This window comes from Epinephelus fuscoguttatus, linkage group LG7 (genome assembly GCF_011397635.1).
Source record: "Epinephelus fuscoguttatus linkage group LG7, E.fuscoguttatus.final_Chr_v1".
Classification (NCBI taxonomy): domain Eukaryota; kingdom Metazoa; phylum Chordata; class Actinopteri; order Perciformes; family Serranidae; genus Epinephelus; species Epinephelus fuscoguttatus.
Genome location: NC_064758.1, coordinates 27,914,674 through 27,941,534, shown reverse-complemented (window position 1 = coordinate 27,941,534; position 26,861 = coordinate 27,914,674). Strand labels below are relative to the sequence as shown.

General features: G+C 41.5%; 1 protein-coding gene across 1 annotated transcript; it reads left to right on the top strand.

Annotated features, from left to right (window-relative positions):
- Positions 1-9: 9 nt before the first annotated feature.
- Positions 10-26,861, top strand: slc9a8 (solute carrier family 9 member 8). The gene is made up of 16 exons (XM_049580032.1): positions 10-347; positions 1,181-1,362; positions 3,110-3,190; positions 4,306-4,364; positions 10,691-10,774; positions 11,405-11,506; positions 11,754-11,788; positions 13,782-13,925; positions 17,150-17,291; positions 17,392-17,497; positions 17,579-17,695; positions 17,781-17,863; positions 17,978-18,089; positions 22,094-22,314; positions 22,992-23,138; positions 25,468-26,861. Exons 1-16 carry the CDS (start codon positions 109-111, stop codon positions 25,579-25,581), a joined length of 1,968 nt encoding a protein of 655 aa, XP_049435989.1. The 5' UTR covers positions 10-108; the 3' UTR covers positions 25,582-26,861.

Sequence of the window (26,861 nt, the reverse complement as noted above, 5' to 3'; positions counted from 1 at the left end):
GAAGTGGAGTCGTGATGTCAACAGGATAGCATGTAGTTGTCGACATGGAACTTCCAGTGTCTTTTGTTAAAAAACGTTGCTTTTGTGTTTAAGCGCTCAGGTTTGAGGATGGGGGGCGTTTACCATAATATTTTGTCGCTGCTCTTTTTGCTGTTATTCGTAAGTACGTGCGTACCGCAGCGAGCCGAGACCAAACAGCCGTTGGACCTGCGTGAGAGAGATGACGACGGGGGAGGTGGTGTGAACCATAAGGGTACTCCAGTTGAAAACCAGCAAGCATCAATAAAACATGACAAAGAAGATGGACACGATTCAGTCGACCCACAGAAGGATGGACAGTCTGTCAGGTACGAGGCAACACATTTCAGTTGTAGTAGTAGTAGTGGTGTGTTAGCCCAATGTTGCTAGCTAACGTTAGCTAGCTAGCAATAGCTTCACAATGTTCGTTATGTTACTTAACAGGTTTCTAATGTGCTGCAACCTTGCTAACAGACCACTAAAAGACACGTTGCTAAATTAACATACAGCAGTACTAAGAGTGGTACAAAAAATACTGTCTAGGGTACAACCTTGGCATGACAGAGGAAAAAATCTGCCTTTTATTTAGTCACCTCTAAATCAAGGCTCCTTCATTTGAGTCACTCCTGTTTAGTTAGGAGTTAATAACCAAGGGCGTAGGTTTTGTTTAACGTTGGGGAGGACATATTAAATGGGGGCTTTGGAGGTCCTCTGCCAGAAAACACTTACTATCCTGCATTCTGGTGAATTAAATGCACCAATTTGTGCCCTTTTTGCATCAATTTATGGTGTAAATGTTCTTAAATTTGTCAAATTAATAGTCCTCTGCTACTATCAGGTTTTAATTTCGGGGGGCAAATGATCTTGCTCCAAATATTGATGGGGATGTGTCTCCTACGACCCCCCTGAAATCTACATCCATGGTTATAACCCTTGAGATTAAAGTAAGGGAGGTTCAAAAGGAAGTTATAACATCCAAATTTAGTAGTTTAGACTAATTTCACCTTAATATAAAAAAGTATTTATATAGGTTAGATGTTAAACTAAGGGATTCTGATTCCAATCAGGTATCTCTGCTCTCTTAGTATTACACTCTATCTATCTACCTATCTATCTGTTGAGTGCATCACACTAATGTGCTTTTTCTCCCGTCTCTTTGCAGCAAGTCCAATGACACTGATAGCTACAACAATGAGACCCTCCACTCTACAACGCCTGCTGTCAAGCCGACGACGCCAGCACCCCCAACCGTCAAGCCCATTCTGCCTGTGCAGACAGGAGTCAAAGCCCAAGAAGAGGAGCAGTCCAGCGGGTTGACTATATTCTTCAGCCTGCTGGTTATTGGTTGGTAGTCAATCTGTCGCTGCTTCACTGAGTATCTGTCTAACTCAAGTCTTTTCTGTCTCATTTTGCGGTGTGATCTGAAGAGGAATCTAGTGTCCTGTTAAGTACAAAGTATATTTTCACATACTGATAATTTGTTTAGGAGTATTGGTGCATAACATAAACATATTGAGAGAAAATGAAATAAACAAGAAATGCAAGCATTGCAAAAATAAGATGGGAAGGAAGAAGGAAATCAGTCAGTCAGTAAATACATTCATTTTTCACATGAAATCGTGAGAATACAATTTCATTGAGATGCAATCTGTCAGTTCCATCAATTTGGAGGATGGGGGGGGGGGTATCAAAGGTGGGGTCTTCATTTAGAATTCTTGTGGCCTGAGGGGTAAAGCTCTTCCTGAGCCTCTCACTGCGGGCTTGTTGTAACGGGTATCTTCTTCCCAACCTCAACAGGAAGAAAGGGCCATCATAAGGGTGGTTGGAATCTGTAATTGTAAACATACATAAGGATGGGTAGAGCAGTACCTATAGTATGTTCAGCTGAACGAACCACTCTTTTCAAGACCTTGCGGTCCTGTTCGGTGCAGTGATGTGGTCATTGTAGGTCACGCAACATACATAACTTAGACCTCATAGGATACATGTACAGCCACTGCAGTGGTTCATGAAATCAGATGTGTGGGTGATGACTCAGGATGAAGGAAGTGGATGTGGTAACACATTAGTAAAGAATGTGTCCAGTCATGAAGGGCTTCTTTAGGCACAAATTGTCCATTATGCACTTTAGTTCACTGTAGGTCAAGTCACATGCTCACCACTGAAAGGGTACGTACAAAGATAGTGGCATAAATCATGCACAAGGTTACCAGTTAGATTCATTTACTTTATAGACTCTTGAACTAGATGTTTCAGCATAGCGAACATTTGATTGTTAGCGAGAGGCACAACATGTAGAAAATCACAGTCATCTGTCTTCTAAAGTGAATTATCTCATCAGTGTGAGATGGTAAAGATCAATAAATCAGAGGCCACCACAGAGTATAATATAGAAACCACACATTAGTCCTGTATAGCACTTCTGGGAAACCATATTAACAGTATGTACCTTATGTGCTTTAATTAGGCTTCAATATAACATCTCCCTCGTGACAAAACAGCTTTGATGAACCGACCTCTGCTGGCTTCACTTACACTGTGTCTTGTGACTATCTAATTTGCTGCCCTGCATTTCTGCTGTATGTATGAAATGCCGTTTACTTTTCCTTCATTGTGGCCTCGGGGTTTGTCATCATAATTATGCTAATATTCACTGATTATCACACTGATATACACGGTTGCCTATCGTACTGTCACAACCTAATTTTATGTTTTAATTGGGGGCAATTATCTTTACTGTGCAGTCTCAGAACTATAATTTTAAATGTCAAGCTTTGTAGTTATTTATGCCAAGTAAGTGTATTTGAATTCATCTGCATCAAATGTTTTCATAGACTAGTATGAAGGAAATTCAAGTATCCATTTAGACTATTAAGTGAGAGGAAATAAAGTGAGATCTTTAAGATTTTTCATAGACATCTCTATCCCTGTCTACAGTAGTTTGTGTGAAGGAAAGCAGCCAGAGCAAAGATCCTAACACTATATGATGTGGAGGGCTATTCTGGTGCTGATCTGAGTCTGTGCGACATGATGTTTGGGTCATGGATGTATTTGTCCTAAATATTCATTCAGTCTTCTCTGCTCTCCCCAGGTATCTGCATCATATTGGTGCACCTGCTTATCAAGTTCAAACTGCATTTCCTTCCAGAGAGCGTGGCTGTCGTGTCTCTTGGTGAGTACCTCTTGTGTAACGTGTTGCTCTGCACAGGCTGGGTCTGAGAATGTACAATGTTTTTGTGTTGAAGAGCTCTCTAGGAAATCCTGTTTTTTTAAAAGGCGTGGACAGTTTGAGTACAGTAGCAAACTAATATTGAGAGTGACTGGAGGTTTCACAGGATACTCTGCTTCTGCTTTTTTTAGAGCTGGTATAAATACTGAAGTTGATGCCTGTTAATATGATTTACATCTTTCACACCAGCCGCTGTTCTGCTTATTTTCTCTCTTACTCATATCTCAACACTATTGCCAATTTGTGTTTGTCCAGCATTGCATAAAACATCTAGACCTCCATGAGGCTACAGTATTAAAATCTTTTTCATTTATGAGCAAAGGCTTACCCTGTTGTAAAAAGATTTATTTAGCTTTTTGTTTGAGGTCACTTCAGGTTAATTCTCCTTCCTCTAATGGCTTCCATTGTCTTCTCTTTGTGTGTTTGGGCTGTTACACTCGCTCGAACTCAGTGACACACATCTGTCTTAACCCCGAGGGCCTTTTCCTCTTGCCCGACCTGCATGCTGCGCATGAGACGCAGCTTGTCTCAGTGTTTGGAGCAGGGGGCTCTGCTGAAGAGAGATAACACAATGCTTACAGATCAGGAAGGACTGCTCTTCCTTCCTCATCACTTCCTCTCTCTCACTTACTCATTGTGTGTTTTCCTCTATTCACTTCCATCTGCCCGTATATCTGGGTCTTACACAGTGCTTTGATGCTACTACTTAATTTCTTTTTCCATCTTATCTCTCTCTCTTTCTCTGCCCTTTTCACGTCTTTGTGTTTTCCTCGACCTTTTAATTATCGTTCTGCTGGGCTGTGTAACGAGAGCTGAAGGCCCAAGGGGTCTCTCTCAAAGACAAAACTAAGACAATAGCCCTTTCACACTCTTCGTATCTAATTTATCCCTGAACCACGGTGGACATTTGCCAGGCATCCATTTGTTTAAACCGTAAAAATAGCACTTTGCCTCAGGTTTTCACTCCATCTGTGTTCTGGTTGTGTTGAAATTTTCATATGAAGTCGTAAAATATTTAAACAGTGGTATTGTTTTTCATGTCTCCTTCCTCTCTCCAGGGATTCTAATGGGAGGCTTCATTAAGATCATTGAGTTCCAGGAACTGGCCAACTGGAAGGTATGGTCTGACTCCATGTTCACACCCTGCTAAACAGCTCTTTGTGTCCACACTGCACTGGCTACAGATCTTGCTCGTAATTAACACACAATTAATGGCGCTCAGGCCACAGTCACACATATTGTTTTTTTTTTTGTTGTTGTTGTTGTTTTTTTTTTAGTTTAAAACATTGTTTTAAAATGAAAGCATTCTCCGTACACACGAGTGTTTTAGCAAGTTTCAGAATTAATCTGTGTCTATACTAAATGTCTGAAAATGCATATCACATGACAATTCACGTATACTTGACATAAGCTTGCTCATGTAAAGAGGAAGCAGATTGTCTACTCTGTGGTTTGTTGCTCAGTCAGAAAATTCTACAGAAATGGTTGAAACATTAGACCAATGGTTTCTTTGCTTGGACCTACAAAAATGTGGAACTGCTACCGAAAGTAAGACAAGTATGAGACGGTCAAGGGAGCGGAAAACAGATTGGGGGTGAATGCAAATCAAATACAGCACAAAATGTATGTAGGTCCATAGTCGTCATTTAGCGCCATTAGTCGACTAGTCGTCTGCATGTTTACAATATTAATTTAATTATTAAATTATATATTTTGGGCGGGGCAACACAATGGCTTGAGTTCAAGATGTGAGAAAGAACAGTATCAGTAACATTGTTAACACTGTGCTACATTACAGAGAAATACAAAACCGTACTAATGAGCCTTCATTAATATAGGCCTATATTTTATCTACAAGTGCACGTCACACACTGAGCGAGCCGCCTGTTAATGACGCTGTCAGCAAAGCAGTAATGATTGTGCTCAGTGGCTAATGGGCATGTAGCTACTTCCATGTTTCAGATGATACGTCATGTTTGTAGTCGACCAATGAAGATGAGTTTACATATCACCTTGGGTTCGTCCTTCACCTTCTCAAAATGATCCCACACTTTGGATTTCCTGCCCGACATGTTATTAACCAGCCTGTGTAATAACTGCAGGTGCCAGCCCTGGAAATTAGGGGCCGTACACATGCCGCGCCTTTAACTGCCTGGAAAACGTGGGGTCAGACGCTGGGTGCTACTCTTGTGTTTTGTTTTGTTTTGTGCCAGATGTCAAGAGCGCAGCGGCAGGTTGCATCTGAGGTTGCTAACGAACCTTAACAAGCACTGTATAGCTTATGCTGATGTTCTTCCAGGCGCTGTTTATAAATGTGTAGGCCTAATGGACTCCTGACTGCTGAGCGTGGGCACTTCCTGTGTCTGTCCTTTCAAGTTAAATTCCCATGGTCCAGTCATATAGATTTGATTTATTTTGACATGGTGCAGCTCCTAATAGAGTTTCTCATTTGCTTGTTTTTTAATTTTTTTCTGCGACTAAGTGACTGATGAAATCTTGCTGACTAATGACCTCTCTTGTCCACTAACTATTAGGGGGCAGCCCTATAGGCCTGACTATAATGTTTTGTCTTGACACGTCGTGGATGATGAGACCCTATCGGGAAGCCAACATAGCTGTCTGCGTCATCATTTTCAAAAGTCTCTGTTCCCGCCTGTCCAGACTTAAACACAGCTCCAGGGTTTTCAAACTAAAACAGGGCAGCAGCAGCATTTTCAAAAGGTCTTTGTTTTAGAGCTGCCAAAACGCTGGAATAGTGTGGATGTTGGGCGTAAATTTAGCAACGGTTATGCATTTTATCATTCAGAATAGGCAAAACAGCCGCATTCCTCTACTCACCACTCACCCACAAACAAAGTACACAAACACATATGCAGTGCATGAAAAGGCTGCTGCAAATGACCCATAAACTGAAGCGTTACACCCTCTACATTCTTGATATTAAGTGCAATTTTGAAGGGTGGGGGACAAACATCTGCATTGCCGAAGTGTTGGCTTATTGAAAACATAATGCATCAAGCCTAGAGTATATCACTGCTTTTCCTAGTTCCTATGTGATGCAATTTACCCTGCAGCAAATTCACCGGGAACTCCCTATCCACCCCCAACCCAATAAACATCTGTCGTCCTTGTGCTGTAGATTTCCATCTCTCTCTCTGTGCTGCTCTTTTTGCTCAGTCATTCATTTCCTGGCCACTGTTTTTTGACACAAATCTCATCTCTCCATCTCCACTCTGTTACCTACCCACAGTTGCACACACCATTCTCCACTTGCTATCTCTCCCTCTGTGTCCCTATGAGCCCTCCTTTTTTTCTTTTGGTTCTCACAGCCTTTAATTAACATTCCTTGTTCTCTGCCAGTGAGTGAGAGAACGAACGAACAAGAGATGGAGAGGGAGAGATGCAGAGTGAGGGGGGAGGGGCAGAAAAGAGGACAGGTTGTGTCAATGTTTCTTGCACACTGGGGCCCATTGTTTTTTAGCCTGGGGGCCCCAGGGTGTTGCTGAGTCATCGGCACTAGTAACCAGAGCCCGTGGAGCCCCTTTTCCCCCCTTTGCCCCTGTCCTGTGAATCTCTAGACCGCTATCTCTGTGTTTGTGTTTAACTTACAGCTCGCCTGCTCACCTGTCCATGCATAGTAGACAGTGTCTTCATGACCTGCTATCACTAAACAGCTTGATAAAAACCGTCTGAGTAGAGCATAATAAAATTACACTGAGATGCGCAGCAGCTTCTTTGCAGGAGCATGGATACGCTAAGTGGTTTGTAGGCCTTTGGAGACTTCAAAAGACCCGGGCCATGATGCAAATCCATTATGTCTGACCTATTTGTTTTTGAGAGAGCCCCTAAGAGCAGGATGCACCATGTAACCTGTTCAGTGAGTAATACAGCCAGTGGCCAAACTGTGGTTCTGTCAGCATCTTTTTTTTCCCAACTGCAACTCCTTTGAAACTGTGCGTACAGTGCACTTACGAACAGGTCCGTGTTTTACTACCACTGCCAGCGGAATGCATTTGTCCGTTTTCAATCCCCAGCTCCCTTTTCAGATTTGAACTGGAAGCATCCTCACAGTTGTAGCTACCTTAAATGCTGGCACCATCTTCTCTAACTAACATGTTTCTAAAGCTAGCCCACTTGGCGGATCTAGCAAGTCTCCGGGACTGCCTCACAAACCACCGAGCGTGTACTAACCCCTCAGGCATCAGCATCCTGTCATCACTGGCTTTAACCTCGCCTTTCACCCTCAGTCTGCTTTCTTTGCTTTCCGCTACCAGCCCCTACTATTTCCAGTCTTCTCCCCACGATCCAGCGTGTGAGGAGAGGCTTTTCCCTCATGTGCTTTTCTGGTACTGTTCACTGCTTTCCCTTTCTCTCATCTGCCCATCTCTCCCCTGTGCTCTGACACAGATTGAAGAAGAAATAGCATGCTTGTAAGAAGTAACACGCTAGCAGCAATTCGTCTCCTTGGCACATCACATAGAGAGATACATAGGTGAATATATTTGCATCTACGGTGTTCTCCAGATAATAATTCAGTTTTGCGTCTGTACTGTATGACGTTGCCTCATTTTTCCTCAGTGGCTGCAGTGGTGTGTTTTAAGCCCCAAAGGGCAGCACATACTTTTAATAGATCTCTCCCACGCCGTGGAGAGAGTGACACAGGGAGAACAGTTTTAATTGTGGTTTCAGGGGCCTTTTTCCCATGTGGTGATGTCACTGTGTGTCAAAGCCGAGCCTCCAGGGAGCCTGTATTCTGAGCGAATGTCTCTCCATCGTTCCCGCTCGTATTTCTTTGTTATCTCTCGACCCTCCTTTAACTGCGCTCCCTTCATCTTTGGCATTCATCTTTTCTCATTTAGTTCAAGCTCTGTCTCAGCACTTCCCTAGAGTATGCCCATCCACTGCTCTCTGGTTTTATCCATTTCATCTCTCCTGCTCTTACAGCATATCTCTTTCCGCTGTCTATCAATATCAGTGTTTCTGAAATCTCATTAGGGCTTCTCAGGCCACATCTGTCCTCATGGTTTCAGGATGAGGTCAGTGGAGTGAATTCTGACCCCACCAAACACATGAGTCATTTTATCAAGTGAAAATTCCAAACAAATGCTCATTTTAACTTCTCAAATGCGATTATTTGCTGCTTTTGTTTGTTTTCTAAAATTGTAAATTAAATATATTGAGGGTGTGAACTGTTTGCCTGACACAACAACCAATTTGAAAAGTACAAGCTTCTTATTTAAATCTGTGTAGGTGTGCACATGCAAAGTATGTGTGTGCCCATTCAGCCGCTCCTTTAGACATCCTTTTATGTGGCAGTGAAACATGCACACACGCAGGGGCACAGCTGTGGCTGTCAAATTGTAGTGCATGCATGATATGTTTTCTTGTGTCTCAGGTGTTAATATTCATTCCTGACCTTTCACCTACCCTGAAGGGTAGACATAAATGTCAAGAAAAAGTGGTAATCTGGGAGCAGTCCTTGTCAGCCTACTTTTCCTGAAATTTGAATGCATAATAAGACAAAGTAAGCAGGAGCATAGCCTTTTATTCTATCATACATCCTGTACAGGCTATCCTCCATGCCTGACCTATTTTAAGGGGCTTGTAGCCACAATAATGATGATTGGTGTTGTCAAATGTATCGCCAGAGCCAAAGTTACCAACTTGACAGCCAAAAATTGGTGCACAGTCTTTAATTTAACAATGTGCTGTGGTATTGCCCCATCTCATTTGCTGATCATAACCCTGAATAATTGCCTAGATAGAGAGAAATAGATTACAAATGCAGAGGACTGTGAAACTAATCATGTCATCATGTGTTTGATAAATTGCCACTGCTGCCCTTTTTGAACAGTTAATTTCACCAGTCATGCTTTGTGTTCAGATTTTGGCACTGTATGTCAAATAACATGTAATTGTAGAGTAAAACGTCAGAGACAGTAAATCATGCTTTTATCTGGCTCACTTCTCAGCGGTTTGTCATTGCTGAACTATTAGCAAATCACGTCTCTGCAGTTTTTACAGAAGTAGATACTTTTAAGGAAGTACTTGTCGTCTGCTTGTGGGGTTATTGGGGTTGAGAGTCAGACTCTACCAGCTGTCAAAACTGGCTCCCATAATACAATGAGAGATTGTTGACTGGATAGAGTAAATATGGGTTTGCGCTTGCCCTCTTCCATCTTTCTGACAGACACAACTGCAGTTTCAATCACGGCCCAGAAATAGATCTACCCTATGAACATTCACTAATGCATACCATATATTGACTTTTATATTACCAACATGGATTATGCACAGAACACACACACACACACACACACACACACACACACATTCACTGGCTTATACAAGAACACATGGCGCATCATGCACAGACACATTGGCAGCCAGAGCGTAATGCATGGGCACATGATGCCTACGCCTGATCTTGGAGGCTGGCCCATTTAGCTGAGAAGCAACAATGATTCCATTATATCGCTGAAATAATCAGAGAGCTATGGTTACTGGGATACTCTGTACTGTGATACTGAGTGTATGTGTGTAAGAAAAACTCAGAGATTTAATAAAAGCCACATAGGTACTCACGTGTCCTTTTGCAGCATGTGTGCAAAAACAGGCATGTCAGTATGAGTGTTTGAATGCATGAATTGGCTGGCAGGCGGGCATTCCCCCGAATGAGCACCTGATGAGTGTGTGCGTGTGTGTTTGTCATCCTGAAGTCAACATCTAAATTTGTTTGGTCAGATGAAGGACTGTTACTAACAGCTCAGGCATGGCCTCCCTCATCACCCTTTCCCCTCTTCCATGACTAAGTATCAAGTCAGCAGATGGTCACTGAACCGGCCTTCATCAGTCAGATGAGCAGTTGGAATTTTTGCTGAGGACTGCGTAATGACCACAAGCACGTGTTTTATCACTCAGTCATACATACATAATTAGCTCATATATAACGGTACTGATTAACATTAGCATTGTAATGACAAACCTTTTGGAAAGAATTAGTTTGTACAATTAAAATGCTTCCTGTTAACAATTTCTGAATGTTTTAGCTATTTGGCATTTTCCCTTTACCACTATAATTTGTTACTACTATTCAGCGTGCAACTTTATGCCAAGCTTAGAATGACTCGTCTGTAACTGCAACTTTTTTACTATCTAATGCACAAATCAGCAATTTCGATCCCTGGCTCCTCCAGTCCGCACGGCGAGGTATCATTGGACAGGATACTTAATCCCAAATTGCTACTGAGTACGTGTGAATGTTAGGTGGCAGGTGAGCAGGTGGCACCTTGTATGTTAGCTTCAGTCACCACTGTGTGAATGTGTGGCTCTGTAGTGTGAAAGCGTTTTGAGTGGTCGGAAGAATATAAAGGCGCTATACAAAGTCTGTGTACCGTGGGCTGTGTGTATGTAACTCTCTGTGTCTCTGTCCTTCTGTAACAGGAGGAGGAAATGTTCCGACCCAACATGTTCTTCCTTTTGCTCCTGCCGCCCATCATTTTTGAGTCTGGATACTCTTTACATAAGGTACGGCGCAGTGTGTGCACAGCTCAAGATGTAAAATAAAACTTGACACATTACAAATGTGAAGTGCTTAAAAGTGCAAACCAGCTTATGCATGTAAACGCAACATTTACATATATATACCCACATATGCAGAGAAAGAGTCATAGCCACAGTAAAAACAACAAAAATACAAATATGCCTTTTGGTTATTTTATTGTACTTTGAAAATACAGCACAATATAATTGAGAGTAAATGAAGACAGAAATGAACAGGGGCCTCAGCAAGCTCTTTGCTTTCCCCTCAGGCTGGCTATGACATGAAAGCATAACAGCATAAGCAGCTCTGCTCTCTGTCATTATGTTGCTCCTGTATTGTCACAATTGTCATATATTATTACAACAGAGGTTTAAAAAGGACTGGCAAATGCCAAAAGGTGGCTCATAACGTTTTATTATTTATCAGATTAGATTATTTATAGACACATCCTGCTCCATTGCTCACAGTGAAACGATGCCTGTTTCCTCAGTACCTGTACCATGCCCTACTTTTCATTTTAACACTTGCTATACGTTATGTAACACCATGTACCTTCAAAATGTCATGCAACTGAACCCCATGAATACTTAAGCCGTGTGTCCATGTATGTGCAGGGAAACTTCTTCCAGAACATTGGCTCCATTACTCTCTTCGCTGTGATCGGCACCGCATTCTCTGCCTTCATAGTTGGAGGTGGGATCTATTTCCTTGGGCAGGTGAGGATCTGTCAGCAAGTCTGCCGGTGCCAGAGAAAGAGTGTGAAGTTGTTTACATGTCTTCATGTTATATCTCCACTGTCACTCTTGACTTTCCTGTGAAAGCTTATAATAATAGTGTAGATGCAAGTAGCCATTATTATCTCGTCGTTGTTCACAATATATATCTTGCTCTTGTCATGTTTGCAAAACCAGATCTTCTTGTCACAGCTTTTAACAATGGGCGTGTCTGTGTTTTTTTTCTCAGGCTGATGTGATCTATAAGATGTCCATGACTGATAGGTAAGTTCGTGTTTCACTCTTAGTAGCATTATATGTCTTGCATTCCTGTTTCAGGATAACAAGAGAAACCTCTGGGGATTTAACTTTTGTGCTTACCACACCATATATATGATATAACAGCGTCACCCACTGACACCTTCATTCTACCTTAAGAACGCAGCACATGTGTGTGGAGCATACGTCTCCACACCCATGTGTGTTTAAGAGAAGGTCGGGGTTGTCTCAGTGCACATGTGTGTATCCATATTGGTGCAAACAGAGTGTGAATGTGTCTTGAGTTGAAGGGGGGCTTTTGCCTGTTCATTTCCTTCATGGAGGAGGATATGCTTCAAGTCCCATTAGTCTTTGTGTTTGTGTTTGTTAGCAGGATATCTCGGAAAGTGCTCAGCAGATCTTAATGACATTTGGGGGGAATTCAGGACACGAGCCAAGAAAGAAGTGATTAGATTTTAGACAGGAAAGTCCCAGAATAGATGCAGCTATGTGATCTTTGTCCACCTACTTTATCCATATAAAGACATCTCAAGGAAAAAAAAATATATATATATATATATATATATTTATAAAATTAAAGTTTATTACAAGAGTTTTTTCAATGACCTTTCATAGCGCTTTCCTAGAATCCACCTATGCCTAAGCCACGCCCCTCCACTCACTCGGACAAAATCTCAACATTCAGTGACCGGCGCTATGGCAGGTGTCACAGTACACGGCATTTCGCAGGAGACAATTGATGACATAGACATATTAATAAAGCCTGGTTCAACTTTGTTTATCTCTTTTATCACTCTTTAAGTCAGAAAATAGTCTACACACAACAGTAATAGAGAAATCAATTTTAACCATGTATTCAGAAATAAAATGTATATATCAGCCTGTGAATTATTTGTGAACAAGCCTTTGGAAACTGGAAATTTCAGTGCATCAAAGTGCCACTGAAGTTAAGGTGTTTGGCTCAGAATATGAGAAAAGGATAACGGCCTTTTTACCATCTCTCTGTTAGTTTGGTGCTGCAGTATTTACATTGAATCATTCAGCATAACATTTGCCAACCTTTGTTGTCTCTGCGATTACAGATATAGGCTAATGAACTCCCAGCAAACAAGGTGACATGATGAACAACGCAGCTAGGAGCTAACATTAGGCTAACTTTAGCTAACGTTAGCTAGAGATGTTAAAGATAACTTTATATTTCTTTCCAGCAAAGTGACAATTTGTTGCCTCAAACGCGATGTTGACTTACCTTAAAACAGATGTAGACATCCTTGTTAATCTTATTCACGTTGAGTTGATGTTGTGTCTAACATTACCACCCAACTTTACCCAAAGGAGACGCTTTTCTCGGTTGAGATGTGGTTTAGCAAAGGGTAAAAAATACACCTCGTCACCCAGCCTCTCAGGATACCTTGTGTCGGAGTTGCATGTACCCCATGCACACCGTTTGACCATTTTTAAACTTCAAATCTCAGAAAAAGCTCATAAAACCGAAAAGCTCATAAAACCGAACAAAACTGACTTTCTGTAATGCATTTCAATGGACGTCCAGGCAGAGAATGTCCAAGTGTATGGGAATGGCTATATGCACTGTGATTGGCTCATTGTGTTTGAGGGCGGGGCTTAGCCATAGGTCATTTGTTTACCAAACACTTGTAGTTGTGGCCAATTTGACACAGACTGCTGTAACTATTGAATGTACTGTGTAATTTTAATCATGTTTAGGTGAGATGTGCAGCCTACAAAGCCCGAATATTCTGAGACATAATTTATATATTCTCTTAATATCATGTCAATTATTAAAATAACAATGTGCAGGATTGTGCCGTCTTCACAAACACATGTACTTCCTTGTTTGTGATGCATTTCCTGTCTGCCTCCGTCTGACCTTGCTGCCCACGTGTGTTTGTTTCTTAGTTCTTTTTTAAGTACTGTATATTAATGCCTGTTAAAGTGTCTTATGATGACTGTAAACATCGTTTTCACTCCCTTGTCGTAGCTTTGCCTTTGGCTCACTGATCTCAGCCGTGGACCCCGTAGCTACCATCGCCATTTTTAACGCCCTCAATGTGGACCCGGTCCTCAACATGCTGGTGTTTGGAGAGAGCATCCTGAACGACGCTGTCTCCATTGTCCTCACGAAGTAAGAGTTTCTGTCCACTCCCTCAGGGGTTGTCTATTTTTCAGGGGGAAAATACGGTCATGTTTACTGTTGATTTGGCCATGCATGATGTTTACACAGCCTTTCACCACCAGCAAGCCTAAAGGACGATGTAGCTGCAGATGTTGTGAAAGGCCTGGGCGTACAGTATCACTGCTACACACACACTCTGACTGTGATATCACGGTTATATGTCATTTAGACATATAACCATCTGTCAAACACTATTGTACTTTTGGAGAATTAGACTTTGTAGTTCTTAAAATTCAGTGTCATGGTTTTCAGTATTTTTAGAATATTTTTTTATCTGTATTTTGTCACTTGCTGCTGTGAGGACTTAACATTACCTCATTATCTTGTTATCTGCTCCAGTACAATAAATCTCACACACACCCTCAACTGTAAATGTCAGCTGGAGTGTATTCAGGCATCTTCCAACCTTTGATCTCCACCTGCTCTCTGATGATTTCTCTATGACAGGAAGTGAGACGTAAAAGGGAACCAGTGACCTATTTATTGCTCTAGGCGTGCACTTTTTGGTAAAGCTCTGGTTTCACATGCAGAGGATGTGGGTGTATGCTTAGCAGAATCTGCTAACTGTAACTTCCAAAAGCTTGGGCTTAAAATGGTGAACTGACAAATGACAATAACACTTGTGATATTCACGGATAAGGATTGTCGTTGGAATGTTTTCCTGTTGCACCACAAACTTCCAGTGATGAGGGGGAAAAAAAGTCCCTTTGCTGACCGTACTCTCCAGTACAAGTACAACGAAACTCTCTGTAGTCATAGGGGACAGTCTATTTAAAGTAGCACTCTTTAAGAATTGTTTGTCCTGTATAAACAAACCGTGGCCTCACACACACCAACACACAGACGAAATCTTGACAGACTAGTTTGACGGAAACGGCCAGTTGGCAGGATTCCCTTGTCTGTCTGCATCCCCATCGTCCTCCTATCTGCTGTCTCTGTACTCACTTTATTGCCGCCTTATCTCTCCTACTAACAACCAGCTAAATGTGCAAAGTGATCTCAAGTGTCCGTGTGCCCCCGTAGAGTAAATGAATGCATGAATAATGGATAGGCTGAACAGCCCTGGCAGTTTGCTTGTTGTTAGCACCTCACGGACTGGCTTTCTTAGAGAGCTACTTTACTGTTTGGCCCAGTCGTTTTTTAACAGCCATGCAGCTACGGCTTTTGCCCTGGAGCTTGTTAATAAGCATTAACATGAGATTATTAATTATGTTGTGTTGCCTGGCTGTTTGTCTGAATAACTGTTATTATAAAAAAGATTTAAGTTGTACAGTTAAATGGATTATCTGCATTCCCGCTACATCAATAACTATAAGACATCAGGAATACTTTTTTTAATTAGCATTAGTGTGTTTCGATTCGATGAGACCTAATGAAATGTACATTTGACATTAAAAAACAATTTGCTGAAATAGTATCCAAATATATGCAGTAAATTCCTTTATGTTACTATTCCTGTGAAGTCACCGGGGTGATAAAGTGTATCTGACCTCTGTTTCACAAACAGGATTGTGATGAAGGCAGGATTATAAACTCTGCACACACTCTAATCTCACACACCATATCTCTCACATGCTGTGAGTTAGTAGGTTTTAATGGTGGAGTTTTTCTGCCCTCTAGGGTCAGATAAAGGTATTACTACAACACAGGATGTGCAGCTAAAGGGTATTCCAGAAAGCGGGTTATGTGAAAACTCAGAGTAAGTTAACCCTGAGATGAGGGAAACTCTGAGTTATCCGTTCCAGAAAGAGAGGTAACTGAAACTCTGAGTCAGTCACCATGGTAACAGACTCTGTGAACATAACCTGCTCGCTGACAGGTTTTCTTCAATAAACCCTGAGTTTTTCTCTGTCTCCTCCCTCATTTCCTCATTCATTCAGTCCGTGTCAAAGCTTGTATCGAAGCGCATTAATTAGCAGAGATTTACCGTCTGTCACAGTCTAAATCCTGCTGGATATTAGTTTGTTTCTCAGGACTGTCTTAAGTTACTGAATTTATGCACATCAATCATTTCTTTGGACATCGGTTTTTGTTTTTACATTCAAATATTACACAGCGAGAATTCACCCTCAGCTCAGAATCAAACCTCTGTCCTTTTTATATGTAGGCCTATTATTTTTTATAACACTGTGCACAAGGATCAGACTGTCAGTCTGTTAGAGCAGCTCCCAAATGTTTATTGCACATAATGTACATATCTAATTATTTAAATTTTAAAAAACGGTATAGACACGTAGTATCAATGACTAATGATCTCTATCACTGATGTCATTGGTCGCACTGATGGAACATAATTCCTATAGCCTAATATTGGGGATTATATGTTAATATTTCTGAGTGAGCAATGGTGCAGCATTTCAGTGTCTTTAAATTTACTACATTTGTAGCTGAAATAAGGTCACTGAATGCTGTTGAGTCAAGATACAAATAGATGTGCAACATTTTAAAATCTACTGTATTTTAACCTCAACGTCTTTTCAAGTGCAAATCACCAAACATATTATTACTGGGTCAGACTGTGAGTTTACAGTCATGTCTTTATGTCTTTGATCTATAGCCTAGACTATATGTTTTAAATCTCCCTATTTTTCAGTTGCTGCCTCCTGTGTTTTTCCCCATCAGATTAAATCTAAACAAATATATTATTATATATTATTAATATAATGTAATGTATCTACAGCCTGATACACAGTCAGATTCCATCCCTTTATCTTCATTAAGGAAATGTAAGTCTGATAAATGATGAATAAACGGACAACACTGAATAAAACTTTTTTATTAACTTTATGGTTAACTTATTTACACTTTCCTCACTCTGACTCAGGCTCTTCTTTTAAAGATAAGCGTGCACCGTCTGCTACACATGCATTAGTATCTCTACGTCCACTGGATTAAAATGGAGGCGCTGTCGTTTATTTACCTGTTGCCATGGTGAATCGTGGAGTCGGAGCTCCATTGATGATGGCTTTTTATTGTCGGTTTAACTCAGAGTGAACATACTCAGAGTTGACTGAACTAACTCAAATCAGCTGTTCTGGAACCAGATACTCAGAGTTTCCCATCTCAGAGTAAGTCAACTCAGAGTTCAGGGATAGACTCAGAGTTTGTTGAACCTCCTACCTGGAATACCCCTCTGTAGTGTTGTGGTGTCATTCGTCTGTTTTGTCTTTCAGCACAGCGGAGGGGTTCTTTTCCCGTTCAGACAACTCCATGGTCACAGGCTGGGAGACTTTTTTGCAAGCGTTGGGTTATTTCCTGAAAATGTTTTTTGGCTCTGCAGCCCTGGGAACGCTCACTGGACTCATCTCAGCTCTTGTATCCAGACTCATTTAGTGTGTGAGCATGTGTGTGAGAGAACTTTGAACTTCTGTGTGTGTGTTTTCATCTGATTTAAATTCCTTAACTCACTGATTAGTTTCTGAAACACTTTGATCTGAGGAAGACTCCTTCACTGGAGTTTGGTATGATGATAATCTTTGCGTACCTTCCCTATGGCCTGGCAGAAGGCATCAAACTGTCTGGTGGGTACACACACATGCATACATGCCAAAGAAGATTGACTTTGTAGCTTTTTTAATGCTTCGCTTTCTCTCCATCTATAGGAATAATGTCCATCCTATTTGCTGGAATCGTGATGTCTCACTACACCCATCACAACCTGTCTCCTGTCACCCAGATCCTCATGCAGCAGACACTGCGCACAGTGGCCTTCATGTGTGGTCAGTGAATTCTGTCTTTACCCCAAAATCCCTCCTTTATTTTCATTCTACAATAAGTTCTCAATACTGTTATTTTTCTCTCCAGAGACATGTGTGTTTGCCTTCCTTGGCCTCTCCATCTTCAGCTTTCCTCATAACTTTGAAATATCATTCGTTATCTGGTGCATAGTAAGTGCTCTGCATTTTTTTAAGTGTTATCTGAGTGTTGATGTCGATTTAAGTCCTGGTTTTTCTGTTCATTCCTGTGATCATCGTGTGACAGCTGTTGTTCCCCCCCTGAAGGTCCTGGTTCTTCTTGGGCGAGCAGTGAACATCTTCCCACTGTCATTCCTGCTGAACTTTTTCAGAGACCACAAGATCACACCCAAAATGATGTTCATCATGTGGTTCAGTGGTGAGTTGATACAGTGAATGAAAGTAGTAGCAGCAAGCAACTAGAACTGAAACAAGCGGTTGATTAATTGATAAGTCGATCTGTGGGAAATTAATCTGCAACTATTTATTTTTTGTCATTTTGCAAGCAAACATTCTCAGATTCCAGCTTCTCAAATGTGAAAACTTGCTGCTTTTGGTGTCATATGATAGTAAACCGATGTACGCTGGAAAATGGACAGTCTTTATTATTTTCTAACATCTTATGAACTAATGATTCATCAATCAATAGACAAGACAATCAGCAGATTAATAGAAAACACTAATGAAAATAGTCGCTATTTGTAGTAGGGATGGGTCACGATTTTCAAATTTTCGAATAGTCGTTTTATTTTGAAAAATCGTTTTTTTTTTAATGCGACTATTACTATTCGCCGTCTTATTTCCCCCCCTTTATTTGACATGCAATTCAGCTCCTAACCGCACGAGGGCAGTATAGGATTGCTACAGCGGTGTGAGATGGGCTACCAGCTAGTTTGATGCTCTTCTACAAACAGGAGAAACATGCAGTGACTACTACTGTCATCAAAAAGTTCTGTGTGGAACAACTTCGACAAAATAAACGAAAATGAGGTGCAGTGCAAACTCTGTGAGGCAAAGCTTGCGTATCACAAGTCCACATCAAGTATGCAGTCATTTGAGAGCGAGGCGCGCAGGAGGCGGCGAGGGAACGTACGGCCGGGCTCAGCGGCGCGACACGTCTGCAGCGCGAGTCCCGTAGCAGCTCGCCCCCCTGTTAATCAGTTACAGCGGCTCCAACGGCAACGGGAGCAGCGTGACAACCCCCGTCTGTCGCGCGACAACTCTCTATTTTAAGCTGCTCTTCTATTTTTGTTGCGCTACGCTCCCCTACACGACCCTCCAGCAGATAAAAACTACATGAAATAGTGTGCTAAACGTGCACGGTGTGTTTTTAAATGAATAAACCATTATCAGAGGTGATATGTTGTGACTTTTTTTTATGCATTTACCCATGTTTATACGTGACATTGTGTAAATGTCCGTGGCGGACATTTGAAAGTGAGTAGATGACAAACAGTACAGTAAACTTGTAGATAACTCAAATATATGTAATAACTTAGGTGATAAATGCTTTAACATTTCATGCAGCCTACATGCAGCCTTTCGGCTCGGCAAACGGTAAACAACCGTTTTGGGGGGGGGGGGGCGTTATTCGAAAAATCGTTGAATAGTTGCCATGATTTTCGAAGTGTTTTTGCTTGTGTTGCCCATCCTTAATTTGCCTAATTTCCCTAATAAAACAAACAAACAAATGAAACAATTGTAATATATCAGGTATACTCATTTCCAGATTTTAGTTATTATGTGTACAGTTATACAGTTAATCACTTATGGTGAACACAGCTGCAGTGATCAACTGCTTGTATGGAGCAGAAAGCTCGGGGAAGAATCTTTCCTCTACAAATGCTGTTTAAATAATCTGCATCTAGTAATCACAAAATCTACTTACAGTGTTCATTTTGGGTCTTTTTACACATGAAACATGGAAAAAAACTTCAATCTATGGTAATTTTATTTTATTTTATTACTTTATTCTCATGATACTTTGTCTCATAGTAGCCTGTCTCATAGACTGTATAAATAATCGATGTACCTAGCTACCGTGTCGTCGACTATTGGTTTATGGACTGCAGTTTTGAAGCCTTGAGTTTAGCATTTCGGCTGTCACTATCTTGGGGTTTATTTGGAGCCAGAAGTGACCATATTTGGATGAGAGGTTGGTGCTCTGGAGGAGCGAGGGGTGGATCTGGCTCACAGTCTGCAGCAACCGGTAGCAGCGCCTCACAGCCTGTAAATCAACCTTTCAATATGCGTAACTTTGGGCCTTAACTATATGTAAACAGGTGAGTTATGAAAAAAACAATCACCCCCTGCACAGTTGTCAATAATGTTGTTAGCTATAGAGACCAAAACTGTTTTTATAGCGGTCATTCATGCTGTAAATTTGGGCATTTCAACATAGGTGTCTGTGGGGATTTACTCTGTTTGGGAGGCAGCCTCAAGTGGCCATTTGATGAACTGCAGTTTTTGGCACTTCCACATTGCTTTAATTTCTCGGCTTACTTGGCTGCTTGACCTGTGTACCCCCAGCTGGCTACCTGAGGCTGGTGCTGCACGCACATTAAAATTATGATGGGAAAGAGAAGTCATTTTCTCTTGATGAAAAGTGTAGTCTCCTTGAAGCTTATGGCTGCTAGTGATGGGAAGAGAAAAAAAAGGATGCTTACGAGGAAAGCACTTGTGTTTGGAGCCGCCCTCGTCATGGGAATTGATAATGCCTGATCACATAATGCCCACGTTATGAAACAGCTGCACTGTATTTTAAAACATCAGTAAATGGCAAATCTGTCCATTTCAGTATTTAATATTCATGTAATAGATATACAGATGGCAATTTACAAGTAATTTCCATGACTAATAAAGAGACTGTTATTTTTTAAAAAAAGAAACAGTTATAATAATCATCCGCTTTTAGTTAACAATTTGACATGCGACGACGACTATAAGTGGTTTCCACTGTATATATTATAATAACAATATTGACAATGTTTCTGAAGATGTGTTCTCATGTTTCACTGACTGTGTTTACAAGGTCTTTAGTATCCCGGTTTTGATTGGGTTTTTTAAGTATCCCATTTTTGTGTTTGTGCATGTAAACACCATATCCCGAATTCAGAAACGGGGTTATGCCCTTTTCCCGGTTTCAAGAAACCCGGTTTTGCCACCTGGAGTACTCCGATAGAAGCCGGGATACTGGAGCATGTACACGCCTTATCCCGGTTTCATGAATGGTTCAACTACGTCACACAGCCAGCTGAAGGATGCCCTACTCATTCTAAAGTTTTCTCTCTACTCTGAAACTGTAAACTCCATGAGAACGATCCTATCCCACCAGTCACAACTACGTATTTTCATCCACTGTTGCCTTGCACTGCGTGGTGGCAGTGACAGCCGAATACTAGAGCTTGAGATTCTCTGCGCGAGCCCGAGCCCGGCCTAATAATGTCAAAATATTATTTACAGACTGATTTAACAGACGATCACTGCTGCCACGATCACTGGAAAGTCTGGGCGAGAGGCTTCCACAGAGGAGCGCCCAGTTTGCACCAGCTTTCTGTGACGTCATTTACTTCACTTAAACTGCGTGTGGCTATAGCGCTGGTGTTAGTGAATTAGACCTTGTTTATCAATGAGGCTCATTTGCATAGAAATGTCCAATTTTTTTTACAATATTTATTCACAGCCCTTCACCACCTGGATCCTAAAATAAAAACCTGTTTTATTACATAATCATGCTTCCGTGTTGCGCCATTCATTAAGATCCTATGTTTCTGTCATTTAAATAACAAGACTTGTGGTTTAATATTCTTAATTATAACAGCCAACTTATTGAAAAATGTCGGGTTTAAATCGGGCTCGGGTCCATAATTACAGTTAATTGGACGGGCCGGTCCGGTCCCGGACATAACGTGCACAACGTGCATAACGGGCTGGATTTTTTGGGCCCGATCTAAGCTCTACCAAATACCTATCAAAGTTGGTGACGTATTCAATATTTGTTGTCGCTCTCTCCTCCCATTGCTGAAGATGAAGTGGATGAGCCATAGCTGTAATGCAACGTGAGTGTTTACTAATGCTAAGCCCGCCAGAAGCCACAGAGGTGTCATTTTTGTCTTACTTCTAAATATAATAAATATATCACATTTCCCGCTCAATCTGTTGTAAACAAAAGACGTAAAAGATGTAACACACGCCTGCGCAGATAGGATGCAGTGATCAGAAAACGGGTTACTGGTATTTATCATGTATACAGGGATATGAATAACCGGGTTTCTCTGTGTTCCATGTAAACATCATATCCCGGATATGATCAAAACCGGGATACTAAAGACCTTGTAAACACAGTCACTGTCTCGTTCCTTTGTCTTTTTCTTTCCTTGATAGGTTTGCGAGGTGCTATCCCCTACGCACTGAGCCTTCACCTGGGCCTGGAGCCCATAGAGAAACGGCAACTGATTGGCACCACCACCATCATCATCGTTCTCTTTACCATCCTCCTCCTGGGGGGCGGGACCATGCCGCTTATTCGCATCATGGACATTGAGGAGAGCCAGTCACGGCGTAAGAACAAGAAAGATGTCAATCTCAGCAAGACAGAGAAAATGGTAATGGATGAAGCACTTCAATCTGTGCACGGACACACTCAGATTGTTGACTGATTGATACTGGCTGTGCCACCCTCTCATCTGCCATCAGACCATTACTGTTCTCTTCAGAGAGAGAAACATCAAAGGCTTGATTGTGCTTTGTGTCAAGGAGACTGAATCAGCGGGGAGCAACCCTCATTCATCACAGAGACACTCACTTAGAAAAAGCAAAACTCTGACGAGCACAAATAAATCATTATTAATACAATTTCCCAGACACACCAGAATACAAGCCATTGTGTTTAATATTTCAGTTGACTCTGTTAGCTCTAACTCTAGATAATGGATCATTCTTTTGAAGTACATCCCCACCACTTTGGTTGTTGGTGGTGTGTTTGCATGACTTTTGTGTGCAGTATTTGATGTCTTCCAACTACACCTATCAGCCCTCCAATTTTCCTTACTGCTCTGTTGACCTCTTTGATGTAATTCCCTTTCTTCACTTCCTCATCTATGGTCCTCCTCTGTGTGATCTAGACTCCATCACCCTCACCACTCTCCTGTCATTTTGACTTTCCCCTGCACTCACCGTCCTCTCCTCCATCTCTGTCACAGCTGCCTCATTTGTTGAACTCTTCTCATTTCTTTCTGTCCACTCCGCTCCTGACTTCTCTCTGCTCCTCCCCTCTCACCAGGGTAATACCATAGAGTCGGAGCACCTATCAGAGCTGACGGAGGAGGAGTACGAGGCTCATATCTACCAGAGACAAGATCTGAAGGGCTTTATGTGGCTTGATGCTAAGTACCTTAACCCCTTCTTCACTCGCAGGCTCACCCAAGAGGTAAGTGGGCGAGACAGGAATCCTGAAAGTCACCTGGGAGGCTGAACAATGTTGTGCACCTAAACATATTTTATTGTTTTTAGTCACGCTGGTTTGCTTTCAGCCGTTGTGTTTAACGCCCCATAAATAGAAATGCTTCACAGTAAATACCAATTTGATGAAGCTCATACTTTTTTGCATTTGTGGCCCCTTTTTAGGCGCACAAGGACTAAACGATTGCGTCGAGGTTTTGCACAGGTCACAGACTTTGCTGTTACTTCCATTTTCAAAGCACAGAATATGTGAGGACGCAATGTCAATATCTAAAATAGCTGCACCAAATTTAGCTCTGCTGGCTGACCACCAAGGCAGAGGACACTGCACCTGAGATGTATTGTCTGGGAAAAGCAGCTGTAAAGTCTACGTCAAATCTCAGTCGCGTCAAGCCGCGCTGCGAGCGGGTACAAACAGACGAGCCGTGCTGCACCACAAGGCAGAGTAAAGTTGTTTACTGTGATGACATGCTGGAAGTGCGCTGGTGACAAATCACAGTAAGAGCCTGTTTCCTGCAGCCTTTTTTCAGCTCACTGATTCTGTTTGTACTATTCCTCCCTGGAAAATTAAAAACAGGTACATCTTGGGGTGTCGGTGGCTTAGTGGTGGAGCAGGCGCCCCATGTACAAGGCTGTTGCTGCAGCGGCCTGGGTTTGAATCCAGCCTGTGGCCCTTTGCTGCATGTCACTCCCTCTCTCTCTCTCCCCCCTTCACGCTTGTCTGTCCTGTCAAATAAAGGGTAAAAATGCCCAAAAAATATCTTTAAAAAAAAAAAAAAAACCAGGTACGTCCATATCTGGTTTGATTAGACCTGTTTCTATCGAAGAGTTGCCCTGCTAATGACAAGCACACTGTATTTCTTATGACTTCTTTACAATTAAAGCATTGTGCTAAGGAAATATTCCACATTTTGTGTTGTTTTGCATATTTAGCAATATCTAGTAGGCACATCTGTTCATGTCCTATTTTTGCCTTCAAAAATTCTCCTGTACAAATAGCAATTGTCAAATCTCTGCATAGTGCATACCAGTGGTAATTAGTTTGACATTACATACTTGTGTAGCAGCTTTGTAATTACCTAAATTACAAAATTAGGCCCTTTGGCAAGAGGAAAAATGTTTAAACCCCCCCCCCAGAAAAACCCCCTAATAATTAATGTAAATCCAAAACCTCTCACAGTATTAACAAAACAGAACATTAAGAGCTTCCCCAGACTGGATTTTGCTGCAGGGCTACTTTATTCTAAGATGTGTTATTTTGTGTGCACCTCGGTCTGTTTATGTGACTCTTTTTGTCTATGTATACATTTGGGGTGGACGATATGGCCCTAAAATAATATTTTGATATTTCAGGGTATTTTTGCGATAACAATATTCTTGACATTATGACAAATAAGTAAAATATATTTTTTATTATGAAGAACATAGAATTGCAACAAAATAAGTGATACAGTTTTACAGTTTGCCTTCAAATATGCAGTAAAAACTAAAATGATCTAATTTCTTTAGTTTGTGAACAACAACAGTAACTCAGAGTGAGATACAGATTCTGTATACAATATTAATCGTTCAACAACATAAAATCTACCACAAATTACACATTTAAACAGCTCCCAAATACAAAAAAAAGTCCCCTGGGATCTATATACATATAAATCAACAGGTGATTTCCTTCATTTAGTAAAATCCTAAATGACTGAGTTGTTTTGTTTCCACCTGGACCTTTATGCTCTGCCATTTCTCCTCTAATCATCACGCTGTAACCTGTGACAGGCTGTTATGATACCACAATTATCGCACATTCACATATATGTAGTATTTTGTTGAGCCACGTGCATCACGTAGGTTTACATTACCAAAGTTTTATGACAAAATCCCTTGACGACACTGTCTCACGTGTGCGCATGGCGAGAGAGGAGAGGGAGAGACGCTGTGCTGCTGCCGGATGAGCCACTGAATGAGTTCCCTCTGAGCGGTAACTCGCTAAAAGAGTCTGAGAAGTCCGGGGCTGTTCATAAAACATTCAGGACGCCACAGTTTTTACCACGCTACTGAAGCTGCTCCTCTTTTTGGAACCACTGCCGAGTCCGTAATAATTCTGCTTTCAGCCATGCTTGTTGTTGCCATGGGTGGCAGTATGACGTCAATGTCAACAAGTTGAAATATCGCGAGTATCACGATATGAATTTTTCAGATCATACTAAAAATGATACCGTTATTATCGTGAACAAGATGACATGGCACACCCCTAGTATTCATGCATGTGCTAATTTGTGTGTGTAACGTGTGTCTGACAGGACTTGTTACATGGCCGGATCCAGATGAAGACGCTGACCAACAAGTGGTATGAAGAAGTTCGTCAGGGACCCTCAGGCTCTGAGGATGACGAGGACGAAGCTGAACTCCTGTGAGCTGAACAAACACTTTCAGTTCATGAGAAAACAATGAATGGACATTGTGTGTCCTGGGCTGAAGGAGTGTGCATTTGTGTGTGTGTGTGTGTGTGTGTGTGTGTGTGTGTGTGTGTGGACAAGCCCTCTTTTCAGTGTCGGTCACATGCACTTCTTGTTTGTTCACCTGCCGCCAACTATATGTGACAGAGAGGTCTTGTCAGTGCCCACGGTGCGTTTTTGATGCATGGAGCAGAGTGGGCTGGAATGTGTCATATCACAGTGTTGCTCCAGTAAAACTGGATCTGAAAACTGTAACACTGAATGAAGCAAAAAAAAAAAAAATCTGTGAAAATGATATCCTCGTATGAACGCCATACTGTTACTTGCTAAAGAAACCTACAGGATATCTGATTGTGTGTGTGTGCTACAGTTCGCTGATCAGCAGAACAGCACATGGGACGTTCTGTTGATCCTGAGAATCTTTTTCCAGGTGATTGTTTCATAAAGGTCTGAAGGAAACACGGCAGGGAAGCCGAGAGGGACATTTTCTATGTAAAGCAATACTAGAGCACCTTTTCACTTTTTCCTCCTCACTTTTGAATCGTTCTTCTCCATGTGGCACGAGCTTATTTAAGGTCTGCTGGAAGTTTTACTTTGTGTCAGCGGAAGGATGCAACATGTTGTCGCTACAGGCTCAATTTCTAAAGTGGGATTCGCAACACGCCACAAGTTGGTGCTTTAAATGGCTTCCTGTTGAACTAGATTTAAATTCTCTCCGGGTCTCCACATTTGTATGCATTAATGACTCCTGAGTTAACACATATATTCATACATAAGTAATGAAGATAAAATACCAGAGGTGACGCACGAGCTTTTGCTCACACCCTTTGGCGATGAAGCAAACAAGGAGAAACGCAGGAGAGAGTTAAAACTAATGATTAAACTAATAACTTTCTAAACGGTAAACACCTAGCTCACAGGAGAATAATTATGCTCCAGAAAATTGGAAATTACTTCTGCCTAAATCAACTTTCCTGTGTTTATGATAAATCTGTGGGGAGGCTCATGCCACTACGTCGTGTATAAAGAACAACTTGAAATGTTGCTTTTGTGATTTTTCCACTATGGATTCATAATGCAGACAGGCACCGATGAATGTGCGGGTAACTGGGAATGTCTTGTGAATGTTGATCTATTTTTTTCTATTTATTTATCAAATGTTTATGTGTTTTGGGATAAAGGCTTTTATACAAGCTCTATGAGCGCTGCAGAATTATAAAAAAAAATCTGTAATAAAA

Coding starts and splice junctions, on each gene's coding strand:
- slc9a8 (XM_049580032.1), top strand. CDS start 109: ATGGGGGGCGTTTACCATAATATTTTGTCGCTGCTCTTTTTGCTGTTA. Junction 10,775..11,404: donor CTGGATACTCTTTACATAAG/GTACGGCGCAGT, acceptor ATGTATGTGCAG/GGAAACTTCTTCCAGAACAT. Junction 17,864..17,977: donor CATTCGTTATCTGGTGCATA/GTAAGTGCTCTG, acceptor CCCCCCCTGAAG/GTCCTGGTTCTTCTTGGGCG.